General features: G+C 39.3%; 2 protein-coding genes across 3 annotated transcripts in view; one reads left to right on the top strand and one right to left on the bottom strand.

Moving 5' to 3' along the window:
• ZC3H12C (zinc finger CCCH-type containing 12C) overlaps positions 1 to 10,915 on the bottom strand; it is a 69,543-nt gene extending 58,628 nt beyond the window's left edge. Inside the window, exon 1 of one of the 2 annotated variants that reach the window (XM_082343489.1) lies at positions 10,091 to 10,915. In XM_082343489.1, the coding sequence (XP_082199615.1) occupies positions 10,091 to 10,114 (24 nt within the window). In that variant the 5' untranslated portion in view covers positions 10,115 to 10,915. Of the gene's footprint in view, positions 1 to 9,869; positions 9,970 to 10,090 lie in introns of those variants that run through there. The other variant, XM_082343490.1, reaches the window with a different exon arrangement.
• The window catches only part of RDX (radixin), a 652,052-nt gene that overhangs the window by 175,896 nt on the left and 460,753 nt on the right, over positions 1 to 15,403 (top strand). The gene's annotated exons all lie outside the window — the stretch shown is intronic.

Raw genomic sequence — 15,403 nt, forward strand, 5'->3', positions numbered from 1 at the left:
GGGATTCTTTGCATAAATCTTTATGCCAATAAATAAGAATCCATAATTGAAGCTGACTTAAGAAAAGGTTGTAAGTGAATAACCATGGAAGAAATAAAAACTTTGTTAAAGATTTATACCCTCTATTCCATTCCAGACAAAGAATGCTATACCTATTTTTTCTATGGGTGTGTTCTGGTAAAATCCTTTGTTACTGAGATTATTCTAGGGCACCTAAGAACATGTAAAGCATCCCAACTGGTTTATGAGGCTGGCCTAATTATGACAAAACCTAACAAAGATGGCACCAAAACTAATCAAATATATGTATAGTCTTACTTACACTTTATACAAAAGTTCTAAATATAAGAAAGGTAAGTTAAATAGTATATTCAAATTATAACAATACACATTTAACCAGTAGATTTCATTCTATGATAATAGGTTTTTCTAATATTGAACACTGTTAATTCAGTTCATTTAATCATAAGTATTGATTAAAGACTCTTGCATTGGATGGGTGTGGAAGATGAAAGAGATATAAAGAATCAAGAACTTCTAGATCTTTGGTGTGAGCAGCTGAGAAGATGGTAGTAACATTTATTAAAGTGGGGAAGACTTGGAAAGGGACAGATTTGGAAGGACAAAAATTCTGTTTTAGATAATTTTGTTTCAGATACTAATAGCTATCCAAGTAGAGCTGTCCCAAGACAGCCGGGTAAAAGAGAGAAGTCAGTATTGGAGATAAAAATTTGGTAGTCATTAGCATGTAGATGGTATTTAAAAATATAGTTTTGCATGGATGGAAAACTGTACAAAAAAGAAGAGAGTCCAGGATCCAAATTTTAGTAACCCAACAATAGAAAGACACTACCTAGATCTGTGAATACCATATCTTCATATAGTATATGTTGCTATACTTAATTATTTTTTAAAACATGTTAAATCAGGACTTCGATACAAAAATTATTTAGTAAAAACCTTATGATATCACAATGTGGGTTTTCTGCTAGCCTCTGAAAACTTCAGTTTCAGTAGCACTGTCATATTTGTGATTTGTACATTATTTGAATCTTTTTTTGGGGGTAGTCATTTTTAAACAGTTTTCTGAAAGATGCCTCAGAAGCTGAGTAAGGAGGGCTCTGGGACTATGACCCTAAGACTTTATTTGAATAAGGGTTTTATTCCAAGGGGCAAATTTGTTTCATTTACTTTAACTAGTATTTTATAAATATAATGTAATAGCAGACAATGGTGAAAAGTAAAGTGGGTCTCAAAGTCTGTATCACTGAGACAAGGATGGAATCATTAAGTGGGTTGAAAGCAGCAAAATTTCAGCCTTACTGACATTTAAGCCTTATTTAAACTGACTGACTGTATGTTCAATTTAAAAGAGAACATGAGTCAAATGCTGAAAATATATTTTTGAAGATATTTTTGAAGATGTGCCTAAAAGATACTTAGGAATTTAACAATTTAAGGGAATTCTCCCATAATAAATCTATTTTTGAGTTTCTCACATTTAGCTTTTATAGATATTTGCAGGAATATGTGTATATAAGCAGGGGGCACCTATGTCAGGAAACAATAGCCATTGGCATTTAAAAAATGAAATAACAGGGAGAAAGACCCAGTAAAATCAGAAATAAGCTCAAATGCCTACTATTAATAAACACTGTTCTATGGTTTCAAACAATGCAATAAGACAAGAAAAAAAAGTTGAAATATTTTAAAAAATTTATATTATTTGGGGGTCACTTATAATATATCCTGAAAATCAAGAGAGTCAACTGAAAAAGTATTGGAACTAAGTCCTACAATGTAACTAACGGTACCTAAAATAACGGTTATTTAAAATTGACTAACTTTCCTTTATACCACCCACTACGAGGTATAAAATAGAGGCATACCAAGTATAGAATATAATGAGGTGAAATCTCATTCATAATTAATAATGATAGCTAACATCTCTCAAGGGCTTATACTTCAATGTACATTATTGGTTAATAGCCATAACCATGATATTATATGATATTACCATGATAATAGGTACTGTCATCACAATTTCACAAAGAAACTGAGGCTTAGAAAAATATAGGAAATTTGCCCACGATCACACAAGCGTCAGAACAGGAACTCAAACTCAATCTCTCTGACTCTACCAAAGGAGCTTCTTAGCACTATTATGTCATTCTTGTTTATCAAATTAACAAAGACAGGCTGTGTAGGGAAACTGTGATGGGTGCAGAGAGCGACACACATGCATTTCTAAGAATATAAATATAAATTGGTGCAACTTTTCTAGAGGGCAATTTGCATGATCACATCTAGGAATTTGTTTAAAATATATTCATCAATGTGTACAAAGATCTATATACATGGATTTTATCACATTGTTCACTATAACAATAAAAATATTAGTCATACTCTAAATACTCAACAATATGAGCTTGATTAAATTGCAGTATTTGAATGTGTTGAATGCCATTCAGCCAATAAAAATAATCTTTTAAAATGATATTTAATGATACAGGAAAACATGGTATATTGAATGAACAGCAAGAAACAAAACTACATATGCATACAAATTTTTTAAAGGATGTGTTTATATTGACTAGGAGATTTAAAAAAAATGAAAACATTACTAAAACTTTAAGTTATCTCTAGGGGAGAATTATAGATGATTTTTCACTATCACTTTTACTTTTTCTCTATATTAAAAATGTGATAAAATAAATATGTTAAAATATTTAACTCAAAATTTAATTTTAAAAGATAAAATGAAGTGGTCAAAATAATAGAAATGCACTTTGGAAAACATCTCTCCTATTTAAAACTATTTTTTCCTATGCATGATAGTGCTAATTTTAACATACTTTATGACCACAATTTTTATGTTACTTAAGGCATTTTTCTATCTTAGCAAAAATAGAAATAATGCCTACTTTATCAAAATAGATCATTTATTGCACACTTCCAGCATTTTAGATCTGTATTAATCATTTACAATTACAGCAAAATTCCAAGAAGTATCTAATACATAAAATCGCCAACTCAGTGGGGCAATTCAAAGAAACGATGACTTAAAAAACGTTTAAGTCAACAATGAGGAGGCAGCCTCAATTATATGGGAAAACTGCTCCCTATAAGTATACAAAATAATAAAAATAAATTATAAAGTAAAAGCCAAGATTTGAAATAGACTAAGTCACAGAATAAGGATAAAATTAAGCCCACGTAATTTTGAATAGGAAATGAGTAGATGACTAAGAACAAAGAACAGAAACTAATTTTAGCTTCACCCTAAATGACATGAAGTAATAAATTTGAAAGCCCTTTGAAAAACCTAAAATATAAACTGACATATTAAAAGCAATAACAGTAAACTTGATTTTTTAGGTATTTTTCAACTGGTAATCCTAATTACCCAGAACACAATTAAGAGCCAGTGGATAAGTAGACAGAAAAATAAAACAAACAAACAAAATCTCTGTCTAATCAATTCAGTGAATACTGCTAAGTCATTTTATAATAACATTCACTGCCTTCTATGTGCCAGGCACTTTTATACTCATTAGCTTAAATCAGTAAAAACAACTTGCAAAGTACAAGAAATCAAAGAGAAATTGAGTTTTGTCTAAGGTCACAGCCAGTAAAGAACAGAGCTGGGATTCAAAGCCAGGTCTAGCTGATTGTTAGAGGCCCCAACTACTCTCTCTGAAAGTGCAATTTCTCAGTTCTCCAACCTAGACAATTTGCGAGTCCTAAAGGCCTTTAATTTCTGCCTAAATACTTTTATGTTAGCCATAATATTAGCTGTTGTCATTCAGTTTCACAGTCCATAGCAGTTATCTTCTTCAAATTAGAGGGAAGAAGTGACGTCAGCAAGGAACAGCTAAAAGCAAGGAGAGAAGACCAAAAATCATTAATATAAACCAACAGAAATCATTGAGTTCTGCTGTCCTCACCATCTTTTTTTAAAAAAAAAGCAAAACAAGCCTTGCTATTTAGATAGGATAAATCAGAAATCTGGATAACCCCTGTTCTATCACCTGGAAGATAGGCTATACAACTGTTGTAAAACTAAATTAGATAATGTAAGTAAAGTGCTTAATATTGTACCTGGCATAAAGTTAGTGCCCCATAAATGTTAGCTATTATTATGTTTCATAATAAGTGAAGTTATAGGCTACATGTTACTTGAAGGTAGAAAAATATAATCCATGTACATAAAATTTTCCATTTAAAAGTTAAAATGTTTTTGTTCTTGAAAGACTTTAAGACTAACTTCTAGAAATTCGCCTTTATAATATCCTTCCCCAGCTAAGTGGGGTAGATAAGGGTAAATGCATATGACCACTCAAGAAATCACATCATACATACTAAGTTAATTTTAAAATGTTTGGGTATACCAATTGTGTTATTTGCTCTACTGATTACTGCGATCATCTCGTAACCATCTACTGACTTTTGTTCATCCTACCACATCAGCAGATCCATTTAAAGAACATACTTTATGGCCTTTAACAATAAAAACACATTCATGAAGTATCTACTAGGTATTAAACACTGTAGAAGACTTGGGATAAAACAGTGTAGACCAGAGTCCTTGCCTAAAGACTACAAACAAGATAAAGAAGATCCTAGGCACAGTATAAGGTACTGTTATAAACATTTTGTATTATCAGTTAATCCTTATGACAAATCTATGCCCTAGCTAGTATTTTTTTTTCTGTTTTATAGATGAAGAGCAGAGACACAGAAAGCAAAAAAGAAATAAAGAAGAAACAGTTAACTATCACCAAATATACAAGTGTTATAGAGGGATTTACAGTATTTTGAAAACACAGGGGAGTAAACAAATAATTTTGCCTAAAGATGGGTGATTAGAAAATGCTTGTATGTTAAATTTAAAACTCAAGTAAAAATTCTGTAACGTACAACTACAGGAATAAAAAATAGGAGAGTGTATCAAAATATTTACAGAAGTTATTTATGGGTAAGAAGATTCCAGGTGGTTTTACTTTTCTCTTTGCTTCTTCTTAATCAACCTGCCTACTTTAATATCTTAAAATATAAGTAGAAAAAAGTCAGCATTAAAATTAGATATTAATGTTCATCTAACAAATTGTCAAAAAATTTTACAGTTAATAGTTCATTCAAACATGGAATGAAATCAGCTCTCTCATGCTTTTCTGACAAGTGTACATACCAATACAGCTTTTCTGGAAAACTTTTTGGCCATCAAAGACCTTAAAGCTTATTCTCTTTGATCATTACTTCTAGGAATCCATCCTAAGAACACAGATGCAGAAAAAAAAAATTTACTGGGATGTTCAACTAAAGCACTATGATTTTGAAATACTGGGGGAAAACAAATGTCTAACTGAAATAGGAGAATGATTAAGTAAAATAATATGCTCTTAGGAAGAAAATGTTTGAAATATTTTTAATGTCATGAGAAAATCCTTAGTGAATGTTAAATGGGGATGGAAAGGTGGGGCACCAAACTCTATAAACTCCCAAGAGAGATGATTCTATTATATAGTTTAAATCTCACAATAATATATTTATTAACATGTATTAGGTTAAAGAGACCTTAATATTTGGTACTTAGCCTAAGTTGGGACACCTGCTCTGCTGTTATTAACTGTGAAACCTCTAGCAAGTTATTTAATCACACTGTAGTTTGGTTTCCTCACCAGAAAAAAAAAAAAAGTATTGAAATACTTCTTTATAGGAGTGCAGTACGTATTAGATGCATTAATATATGTAGAGCACTTAGAACAGTGCTTGGCACAGTAAGTGTCACCTACTATTATCAATCTTAACCTACAATGGAGTAAACCCAGTGAGATCTAAGCTGAGGCCTGAATAATGAGATGTGAGCCAGGCAAAATATGAGGGGGTATAGGGGAATAATGTCCAGGCAAGCAGGAAGAACTTGGGATTTTTATTCCCTATCTACCTTTAGAGATCTGATAATTTATCTTAAAGGCAGAGTGCTTTGAGTGTTCAGACATCTGCTTATGGGCTTTACTTTATGCTAGTTCACTGGGCATAAGAATCATCATGCATCTCTTAATTTTGAAACGATGTGTATCAACATACGAACACACACACAATGACACACTTTTTACAGAACTAAAAATAGTATCACAGGAAGGCAGAACGGCCCAGTGGTTAAGGGCATGAGTTTTAAAGTCAGACTCAGGGGTTCAAACTCCCTCTGCAATTTACTAGATGTATGACTTTGGACAAGTTATTTAAACTTTCTGTGTCTCAGTTTCCTCATCTATAGAATAAAGATAATAAAAGCAAGCATAAGCATGACATTAGCACATCAGTGCACAATACACAATAGCTAATATTATGTCAGCTATAAAAACCAAAGATGGAGAATCAATATCTCCACATCACAGATCTGAAAGTTATCTTTATGCCACTGGATCCAAAATACAGTGTGCCACAGCAAAGGAGACCATGAAGTAAATGAAAAGACAACCTACAGAATGGGAGAAAATATTTGCAAATGATGTAACCGACAAGGGATTAATCTCCAAAATATATAAACAGCTCATACAGCTCAATATCAAAAAAACAAACAACCCAATCAAATAATGGGCAGAAGATCCAAAGAAGACAAACAGATGGCCAAAAGGCACATGAAAAGATGCTGAACATCACTAATTATTAGAGAAATGCAAATCAAAGCTACAATGAGGTATCACCTCACACCCGTCAGAACGGCCATCATCAAAAAGTCTACAAATAATAAATGCTGGAGAGGGTGTGGAGAAAAAGGAACCCTCCTACACTGATGGTGGGAATGTAAATCGGTACAGTCACTATGGAGAACAGTATGGAGGATCCTTAAAAACCTAAAAACAGAGCTACTGTATGATCCTACAATCCCACTCCTGGGCATATATCTGGAGAAAACCATAATTCGAAGCAATACATGCACCCCCAACGTTCCTTACAGCACTATTTACAATAGCCAAGACATGGAAGCAATCTAAATGTCCATCAACAGATGAATGGATAAAGAAGATCTGGTATGTTTATACAATGGAATATTACTCAGCCATAAAACCAGAATGAAATAATGTCATTTGCAGCAACATGGATGGACCTAGAGATGATCATACAGGAGGCATATCAGCACTTAAAATACAAATTTTTTTAAGAACATTTGGTATTTTTGAACCCCAGAATCACGATATTTTAGGTTTAAATTTGAATTCCTGATTTAATATGCTTCTGTTATTCACTGACCTTCTTACTTAATATTTCTCTTTCCAATAAAAACTATACCCTTGAAACCATCTTTGCCGCCTTAATCATCCACTACTCCTGTCATCCGGGGAATGCTCCTGACACACTGGATCACCTACTCCTTGCTTTCCTTGACTCAGGGTATTCATTCGGAAATGACTCCCACCTTTAAGGCCTGGCATGTCACCTTTCCCAGTGCCTGAATTTCCTACTTCTTTGCCTATGGCACCTAGAATATTCCATCTAGCTTTATGTGCTCTCTGTTAATAATCTCTCTTCTTTTAGAGGTCAGGGTCCTTATACAGCACCTAGATTGACACTAAATAATTATTTGCTGAGGTAATAGAAGTTTACCAGTCTCACATGAGCAATAACTGCCAATTAGTTTACAATCCTACATTCTAATTCTAATACTAAAATGATTAAAAAAAAAACCCCTCCTACTTAAAATCTTACGTTTGCTTCTTTAAAACTGCTATCAAATAAGAATGAGAGTAGAATTCTTTAGAATATATGTAGAAAAGCAATGGAAAGCACTAAAAGGGTATAAAATGATATAAAAATGGTATTAAAAACTATAAAATGATAGCAACACTTTTACATCTGTTACAGTAATTAAAATTAATGTAGAAAACATAGTGGTGTGCTAGAATGAAGACAAGGTAACCCAGTTGTAGAATGAGAAAAATACTTTAAAAAACACTATATCCATTGAACACTTAGGGTTCAATTTGGCAGATGTAATCCATGAAAACATAGCTCCAGAGAAACCAGTAATATAAAATAGGATAATTTTATTAGTATAGTAATTAAAACAAAAATGTAGTAAAAGGAAATGACTAATAAAAACTTCCATCAGCATACAAACATTCCAAGTTTCTGTTTCCTATCCTTTAATATTTTCCATTATAATAAACTAGTTTCATTAGACTTTCATTATTAAAAGCAGGTTAAAAAAATAGTGGCCTCTTTTTTGTTGTTGTTTTGTTTAAAAGTTCATTTTACTTTACATATAGAGTTTAAGTACTTGTGTGATGACCAGATGCTAGAGGTAGAAATGTAACCTACTTTGAAAGCAAAATCCATTGTAAACTAAGTAAAAATACTCAAACATTTCAAATCATAGATACACAGTTACTAGACCATTCTGATGTTTAAGGTATCTTCAAGTAGACAGATTAAGGTAACTTAAAATCCAAATGCCAAATTAGAAGAAAGCAGGTGAATAGAGAGGCAAGTCTGAAATAAGCATCTTCCTGGCGTTATCAACAGTAAGACAATTTTACAAATATTTGGTGAAGCTATCCTTATATTCGAACAACAGATAACACCAAAATTGAGAAATTGCGACTAAAATTAATTGCATATGTGATTAAATAAATGGAAGTCATACCCTCATACCCTAAATATATTAAGACTTTTAAAAAAATATAACACATTACATTCCTACTTCTTGTGGTTCTCCAAGGTCCAAAAACTTGTATGAGGCATATCCACTGTTTTCTGTTTATAATATACATTAGAAAAACTAAATGAGGACATAAGTGAAGAACTGATGAATTTTCCCAAATTTCTAAATATACTGAGCCCCAAAGTATCTCTGCAACTATTCTAAGATGGTTAAAAAAAAAAAAAAAAAATCTGAATCAATAAGCGCCTCACGGGCCTGGGGATATTCCAACACATTCTTGCAACCAACAGGAAAACTTTCCCTAAATCTGGATTAGTATTTCTTCTCTTTATCACAAAACACAGAGCACAAACCAGGATTGTTAACGGTTACCCAAACGGCAAGAAGTCCGGTTAGGGTGACCAGTACTTGGAAGCTTAGGCTGTTTTTAAGGTCTTGAAGGGGTGAAGGACGAGACAGTCGAGGGAGGAAATGCGGGATTCATTTCTCCAAGTTATATTTGTAACACCTCTTTGTAGGGAGTTAAACACGGGGACCGGTCCGGCTAAATGAACGCAGGGTGAAAATGAGAATTTGGCTGGAGACTGAGGGGTGAGGGGTGCAGGAGGGACGGGGTGGGGGCAGAGGGGGTTTCGCCACGGCCCGCCTGGGGGAGGCGGTTTGGCTGGAGGGATGGATAATAAAAGCTAATGGCTGGGGCTGGATCCGAGCTGTCGGATGCTGCCTCACCCCCCCCCCGCCCCCGCCCCCGCCCCCGCCCCCCGCCCAGCGCGCGAGGTCTGAGCCTCAGGAGCGGGACTGTGGGTCCGTTTCCATCCGGGGCGCCCGGGTCCGCCTCCATGTTCTGCGGCCGTGCCCTGGGGCGGCCGGGAGTGGACCGAAGCCCTAGGCCGCGGGGCCGGAGAGACCGGCCTCCCCTCGCCCGAGATCCCCGGTGGGGCCGGCTCTGCCGCCCGGGAGGATGCGCTGGGCTTTCGCTCGACCCCGCCCGAGCCCCGGGAGCAGCCGGGGCTCAGGGACTCGACTTCCAGCGGCCCGACCCGCCTGGGCCTGGAGATCCGCCGGCGCGGCCGCCCCAGCCCCGGCCCCTCCGCCCGGCGCTCGGGCGCGGCCTCCCGGCCCGCGGCCCTCCCCTCGCCCGGCTCCCTCACGGCCACTGACGCCGCTGTCCGCCCCTCCACCCCCTTCCCGAGGGACAAACCTGGGGGCCGCTACCCGGCATGGCCGGCCCCGCGAGGAAGCGGCGAGCCGGCGGCGGGGCCCGCAGCGACAGCAGCCACTTCGGCCCTCCCCGCTCGGCGCCGCGCCCGCCTGCCCAGCCCGCGCGCCCTCCCCGCCGGCCGCAGCCCCGGCGCCCCCTCCCCCGGCTGGCACCACTCGCACCCCCAACGCGCGCGCACCCGGATCTGTTGCTCAACCTACTTGCAGTCTCTTCTCATCAGCCATCACCACATGCCCTGGAAGCGGGGCCGCCCCGGGACCCTCCGGCGGGCGGCCGCCTCTCCTTCAGCCTCTGGCCGCCGCTAGGGCGCGGGGCGAGTGGGAGGCTCCCCCATGCCGCCTGCGCGCACACCGGCCACACGCCGGGGCCCCGGCTCGGCCCGCCGCCTGCGCCGCTGCTCCGCGGGGAGAGCGAGCCTGGATCTCCCGCTATCGCCTCGCCCCTCGCCCGCCCGCAGCGGCAGCTGCAGCCGCTGCGCCGGTTCCTCCTCCCCTTTCCTCTTTTCCTTCTCCTCCTTCGCCTCGTCTGGAGCCGAGGTTGGCAAACCAGCACCTGCTGCTGGAGATCACCGAGAACTGAAACAGGAAACCCCGAACCCAGGGGAAAACCCGGGAGGCGTGGGGAGGGGTGAGGGGAGCTGCTGGAACCTGTCGGGCTTGGCCCGGCCACCGCGGCCGCGGGACGTTCCCGCGCCGCCTCTCCTCGCGCCCAGCCCAGGGGTCCCGACCTCCCCGCTCCGCTCTCCCTGCCCGGGCCGGCGGTGCCTCTCGGCTCAGCTACGCCTCCTCCACCCGGCAGTACCACGCATCATTCCCTGGGCAGCAAGGGAATCGGGCGGCTGCCTTCCTTTCCCGTGCTGGTTTGCTTGTTATCAATATTCCGTAATGAGGAAAAACCACACCCGGCATTAGCAAGACCAATAAGGGAATTTAAACAAATGAAGCTGTTGGGATTTTACCCAGCGGAAGGACTTCTTTCAGTAAGGAAACTGGCCTTGTTGGAAGTGGCAACATGTCAAAACTGAGGTGAAAGTCAGGTTGAATCCAGATCTCCTTCGGGAGGTTGGGAGGAGAGCCCTGTGCATGGAGGCGGGCTCCCGAGTTGCAAGTGTGAAAGCACTGAGAGCAGCGGGCCTTTCTACTTCTGTGAATTGTCCAACACCCAGCACAATCTAGGCCAACATTTCAGAAATGTTCAAATCATCTCACTCACCTGCCTGTGGAATTGTCACCAGGCGCCTCACTCCTAGCCTTGGGCAGGATGCATCTGCTTTTGGAGTGAGAGGGAAACGAACATCGCCGTCCCTGGATTGTGCCTCTACCACGTGCCACAGACCTGGCAGCTGCTTTAAGTGCAGCTTATTATCTCGTTTAAGTGTCACCACGGCCACCTGAGCTAGGTGTTATAATCCCCTTTACCCCACAGAATATTGAGATTAGAAAAATTTCCCAAAAGTACACAGCTTGCATAGCAAGGATCCGGGTCTGTCTGCATCCAAAGCACATATTTGTTTCAGTGGACCTGAGTTCACGCCTTTGATCACACTTTTCACCCTTAACAAAATTATTTCTTGCCTCTCTGAGCTGTTTTTAATGAGGGCATACTTGCTTTAAGCCTGGATCAGTTGAATCTGATTGGGCTGCTTAATGGTAGTGATATCCGTGATGCTTACTGGGGTTCAAACTTTATAGTTTCTCTATTTTAAAAAACCCTGCTTTTATGGCTCAGTTGAGCAGCATAGATGACCCCGCCTCACTGGCCAGCATCTGTTGCTCTTTAGCTGTGGATGATACGGGGTCCCAGCTGAGAGCATCCTGCTGGCTGGTGTTCACGGCATGCTGACACTGCGAGATGAAAGGAGAGCATCTCACTGAGCCTGCTTTCCGCTACAGCAGGCCAGTCTTGGAGCCTAGTGAATGGAATAGTAGACTGGTAGGCTTTTTTGGGGGCATATGAGAATTCTCTGCTCCACATTTTTAGTACCACCTTAGGAAGTTTGGCAACCTGCTGTCTGAAGCCAGATCAGTTTGAATTGGCAGGAAGGGAGGGATGCTCGGAAAGAATTCCCTGTTCACTGAGCCAAACCCTCAGAAGCCTCTTGAGCAGCAGTATTAAGGAGTGGCAGGGACTTAGAAAGAGGCTGGCTTGCTGACAACAATACGTGACGGCATCTATGGCATGATTTTAGTGAGGCCAGGAAGTTCCCTTATTCCACAATATACCACCCACACAGTCTACTTATTTCCCTCAGTTGACTCAGCTGAATTCCACTCAACATTGATTAAGCATGGTTATGGGCCAAGGCACTATACTAGGTACTTTGGAAGTGAGAAGTATGAATAACTATTATAATTGCTAACATTTAGTGAATGCTTATCATGTTCCAGGTACTATTCTGAGCGCTTTGCATATATTCTCTCACATAACACCCACAAAACCCCTACAAGGAAATAACTATCACTGTTTCCATTTCACAAATGAGAAAACTGAGACCAAGGTTAAGGTCAGTACATAACAGTGCAAGGATTAAAACACAGACATTCTAACTCTACAATTCAGGACTCATTACGTGAATGATACAGTAACTGCCTTTAATTACCTTACTATGTAGCTGGGAGATAAAAACATATGAAAGTTAAAAGAAAACTAAGAAGACAAGAGAATTCTTAACTGTTAAGTATGTGTCATGGGTAATAAATGCAATGAAGTTTCAGAGGACAGAGGAATCACTTTAGGTTAGAATGGTTGGAAAGACTTACATAGAAGATGATTCTGGGTTTCAAAAAGGGGAAATTTAAGCTAGATAATGAAGATGGATAGTATTTTGATAAGCAGAGAGGATAAGGAAGGGCATATGAGTGGTACAGCATAAACAAAAATAGAATGCCAGGGAAATCTGGAAAACAGGGATAAAAGAAGCTGGAAAGGAAAATTAGGAACAAATTACACAGATTTGCAAATAAGAGAGGGAGAGAGAAACAGGGAGAGAGACAGACAGACAGAGACAGGCAGACAGACAGAGACAGAGTTTGAGCTCAATGTATCCTATATACACTGGGAAGTCTGAGAAGGTTTTGAACAGAAGGTAACATGGAGAACATCCCAATTTAGTAAACCCAATATTGTATTGGTTATTGGATAGTTTGGAAAGGGCAAGGACTGAAGCAGGGAAACAAGTTTGAAGGCCAACATGGGAGCACTGCCAGGGAATAATGAAGAAATTGTGAGGGAAGTGAGGAAGGGACCAGTTAGTGAGACATTGTGACTTAAAAAAAATCACTGAGGCTTTGTAAATGATTGGATACACTCGATGGAGATGAAGCTAAGAAAAGGGAGAAGTCCAAAATGACTTGGGGGTGTGAATATGAAACCTGTAATAACACCGACTGGAAAAAAAGGGAAGTTAAGGATAGAGGAACTACTGTTTTGAGCAAATGTTTAGAGGAGTTTGGTTTTAGGCATGTATTTGTGGTAATAGTGGGGATATGGTTGTGGAAATGTTTCATAGTATTATCTAGAAAAGGCAAGGAGTTGGGTAAATGAGGCTTTTATCTGCTACTGAGAGAGTAAGTATGAACACTTTAAATGGTCGCTCTTATAACAATAACCAACTATGGTTTTCATCTTAAGTAAACCAGAGTTGAAAGAAAATTTCAATCCTTCTATGACTCAGATAAATGAGCATTAGGGAATTCCTCTTCTCTTTACTCCAAGTTCTATTTACTTAAAAGGAAAAGACAATATATAGGAAAGAAATTTCATGCTTCAGAGAATGTCAGAGTGACGAAAGAAAACTTAGAGATCATTGAATCTGACCCCACTTTTCAGTTTGCAAATGGTGAAAATGAGGAGCAAATTTTTGAATGTCTGATGCTAAAACTTCGAAATAGGCATTAGGCAAGTATGGCACATTTGCTATTACCAATTCTGGATAGCCCATTTGTATTTTAGTTGTAAACTCAAGTCTGGACCTAGAATTGTGACTTCGAATTGCACATAATTAAAGAATTTGAGTGGTTATGGATCCATAATAGGCAAAGCCCTGGAATAACCTCACTAGTTAAAAGCAAATGCTTTGGAAAGGACAGGTTGCGAGCAGAAGATGGGAGGGAGAATGGTTGCAATGGCAGCACTTCTTTCTAAAATGTAGCTCCCAAGTAGACTACCTCACACTGAGATTCACATTTGAACCTTAAAAGACAGAGTTTCAGGTGCCCATCACACCCTACTTGGCTGCCTCAGCCTGGATTTTCCAACTGCCCAGCCACCTTATCTAAGACTTCTTGGAGCTTCAAAAGTGATGGCCCATAAGTCACCCTCAGGTTCAAAACTGGCACACAACCCTGGAAACTACTTCTAGTTCTATCCAGAGCTAGTGGTATCCTTAGGAATTTTCTGATTGAAAAATGTGTGGACCCACTGGTTACACTTGGGGATGCAAGAGAATTATTTCCCTTGTTCTCACATCTCCTACTTTATCATTTATGCCAAAACACTTACCTTAGTTAAAGTGATGTCAGTAGTCCCTTGGACGCACCTTCCTCTCCAGCTCTTTGTCCAGCACTTGATTTCCTCTGATTGAAGAGCGTCACACACATAGCCAGCTGACTACTGTGACTTTCCATTCAGTTTCTTTTATGTCTTTCAAAGAAGTTCTGGTTAGTTCCAACAGCCCATGAAATGTAATGTTTCCTTAATATTATTACCCTAAATGACCACTTCCCAAGCACATGATCTATATAAGATGGACATGGAAGGATACAACACACTCTTGCCCATGTGCTTCAGTGGTTGGTTAGAGTTGCTTTTTAACACTGAGATCTTGGGGAAAGGAACTAGATGGCACGAGATACAGGCTGTTGGCCAATCCCAGGGCTTCTTTCTTTTGATGAGTTACCACAGGATTCCATACTAGCAGCATGACTCTGGTTTTCAGCATGTGGGAAGCCAGGCAGCAAGGTTTTCAATACGCTTGTGTCATACAGTTGTGTGCTTGTTCTTCTACCTGAGCCAGACAGTGTGGCTGCCCTAATTTCACCATATTTGACCAACATAGAAATTTTGAAGACAATAAACACTTAAAATAAGAAATGCTCCTAAGGTGGCATTTTGCCATCTTGACAAGGATCACACCTGTCATTGTAGTTCACCCTGCCCAGAAGTTTAAAAATTTTTGTTGCAACATAGAATTTTAAGTGTACATCCTCGTCACCTCTGAAAGCATCTGTTGTTTTATAAGGAAATTGGTATATAGAATTACAAATGTACAAAACTGAGATGGTAGTTGGAAACATAATTATGGAAATTTCAGGTTAGAGTACATCTTATGTTAAAAGGCTATATCCAAGACTATTAATTGCAGTATTACTTACAAAGTCAAAAAATTAGAATCAATTTAAAAGTCCATTAATAGGAAACTATTTAAATAAGTTGCAGTGTTGCCATATATTAGGATGCCATTCACCTATTAAAGAGAGTAAAGTGGCTCTATGTGTATGGAATAAACTTCAAGA

Source organism: Balaenoptera borealis (genome assembly GCF_965194805.1).
Source record: "Balaenoptera borealis genome assembly, chromosome: 11".
Classification (NCBI taxonomy): domain Eukaryota; kingdom Metazoa; phylum Chordata; class Mammalia; order Artiodactyla; family Balaenopteridae; genus Balaenoptera; species Balaenoptera borealis.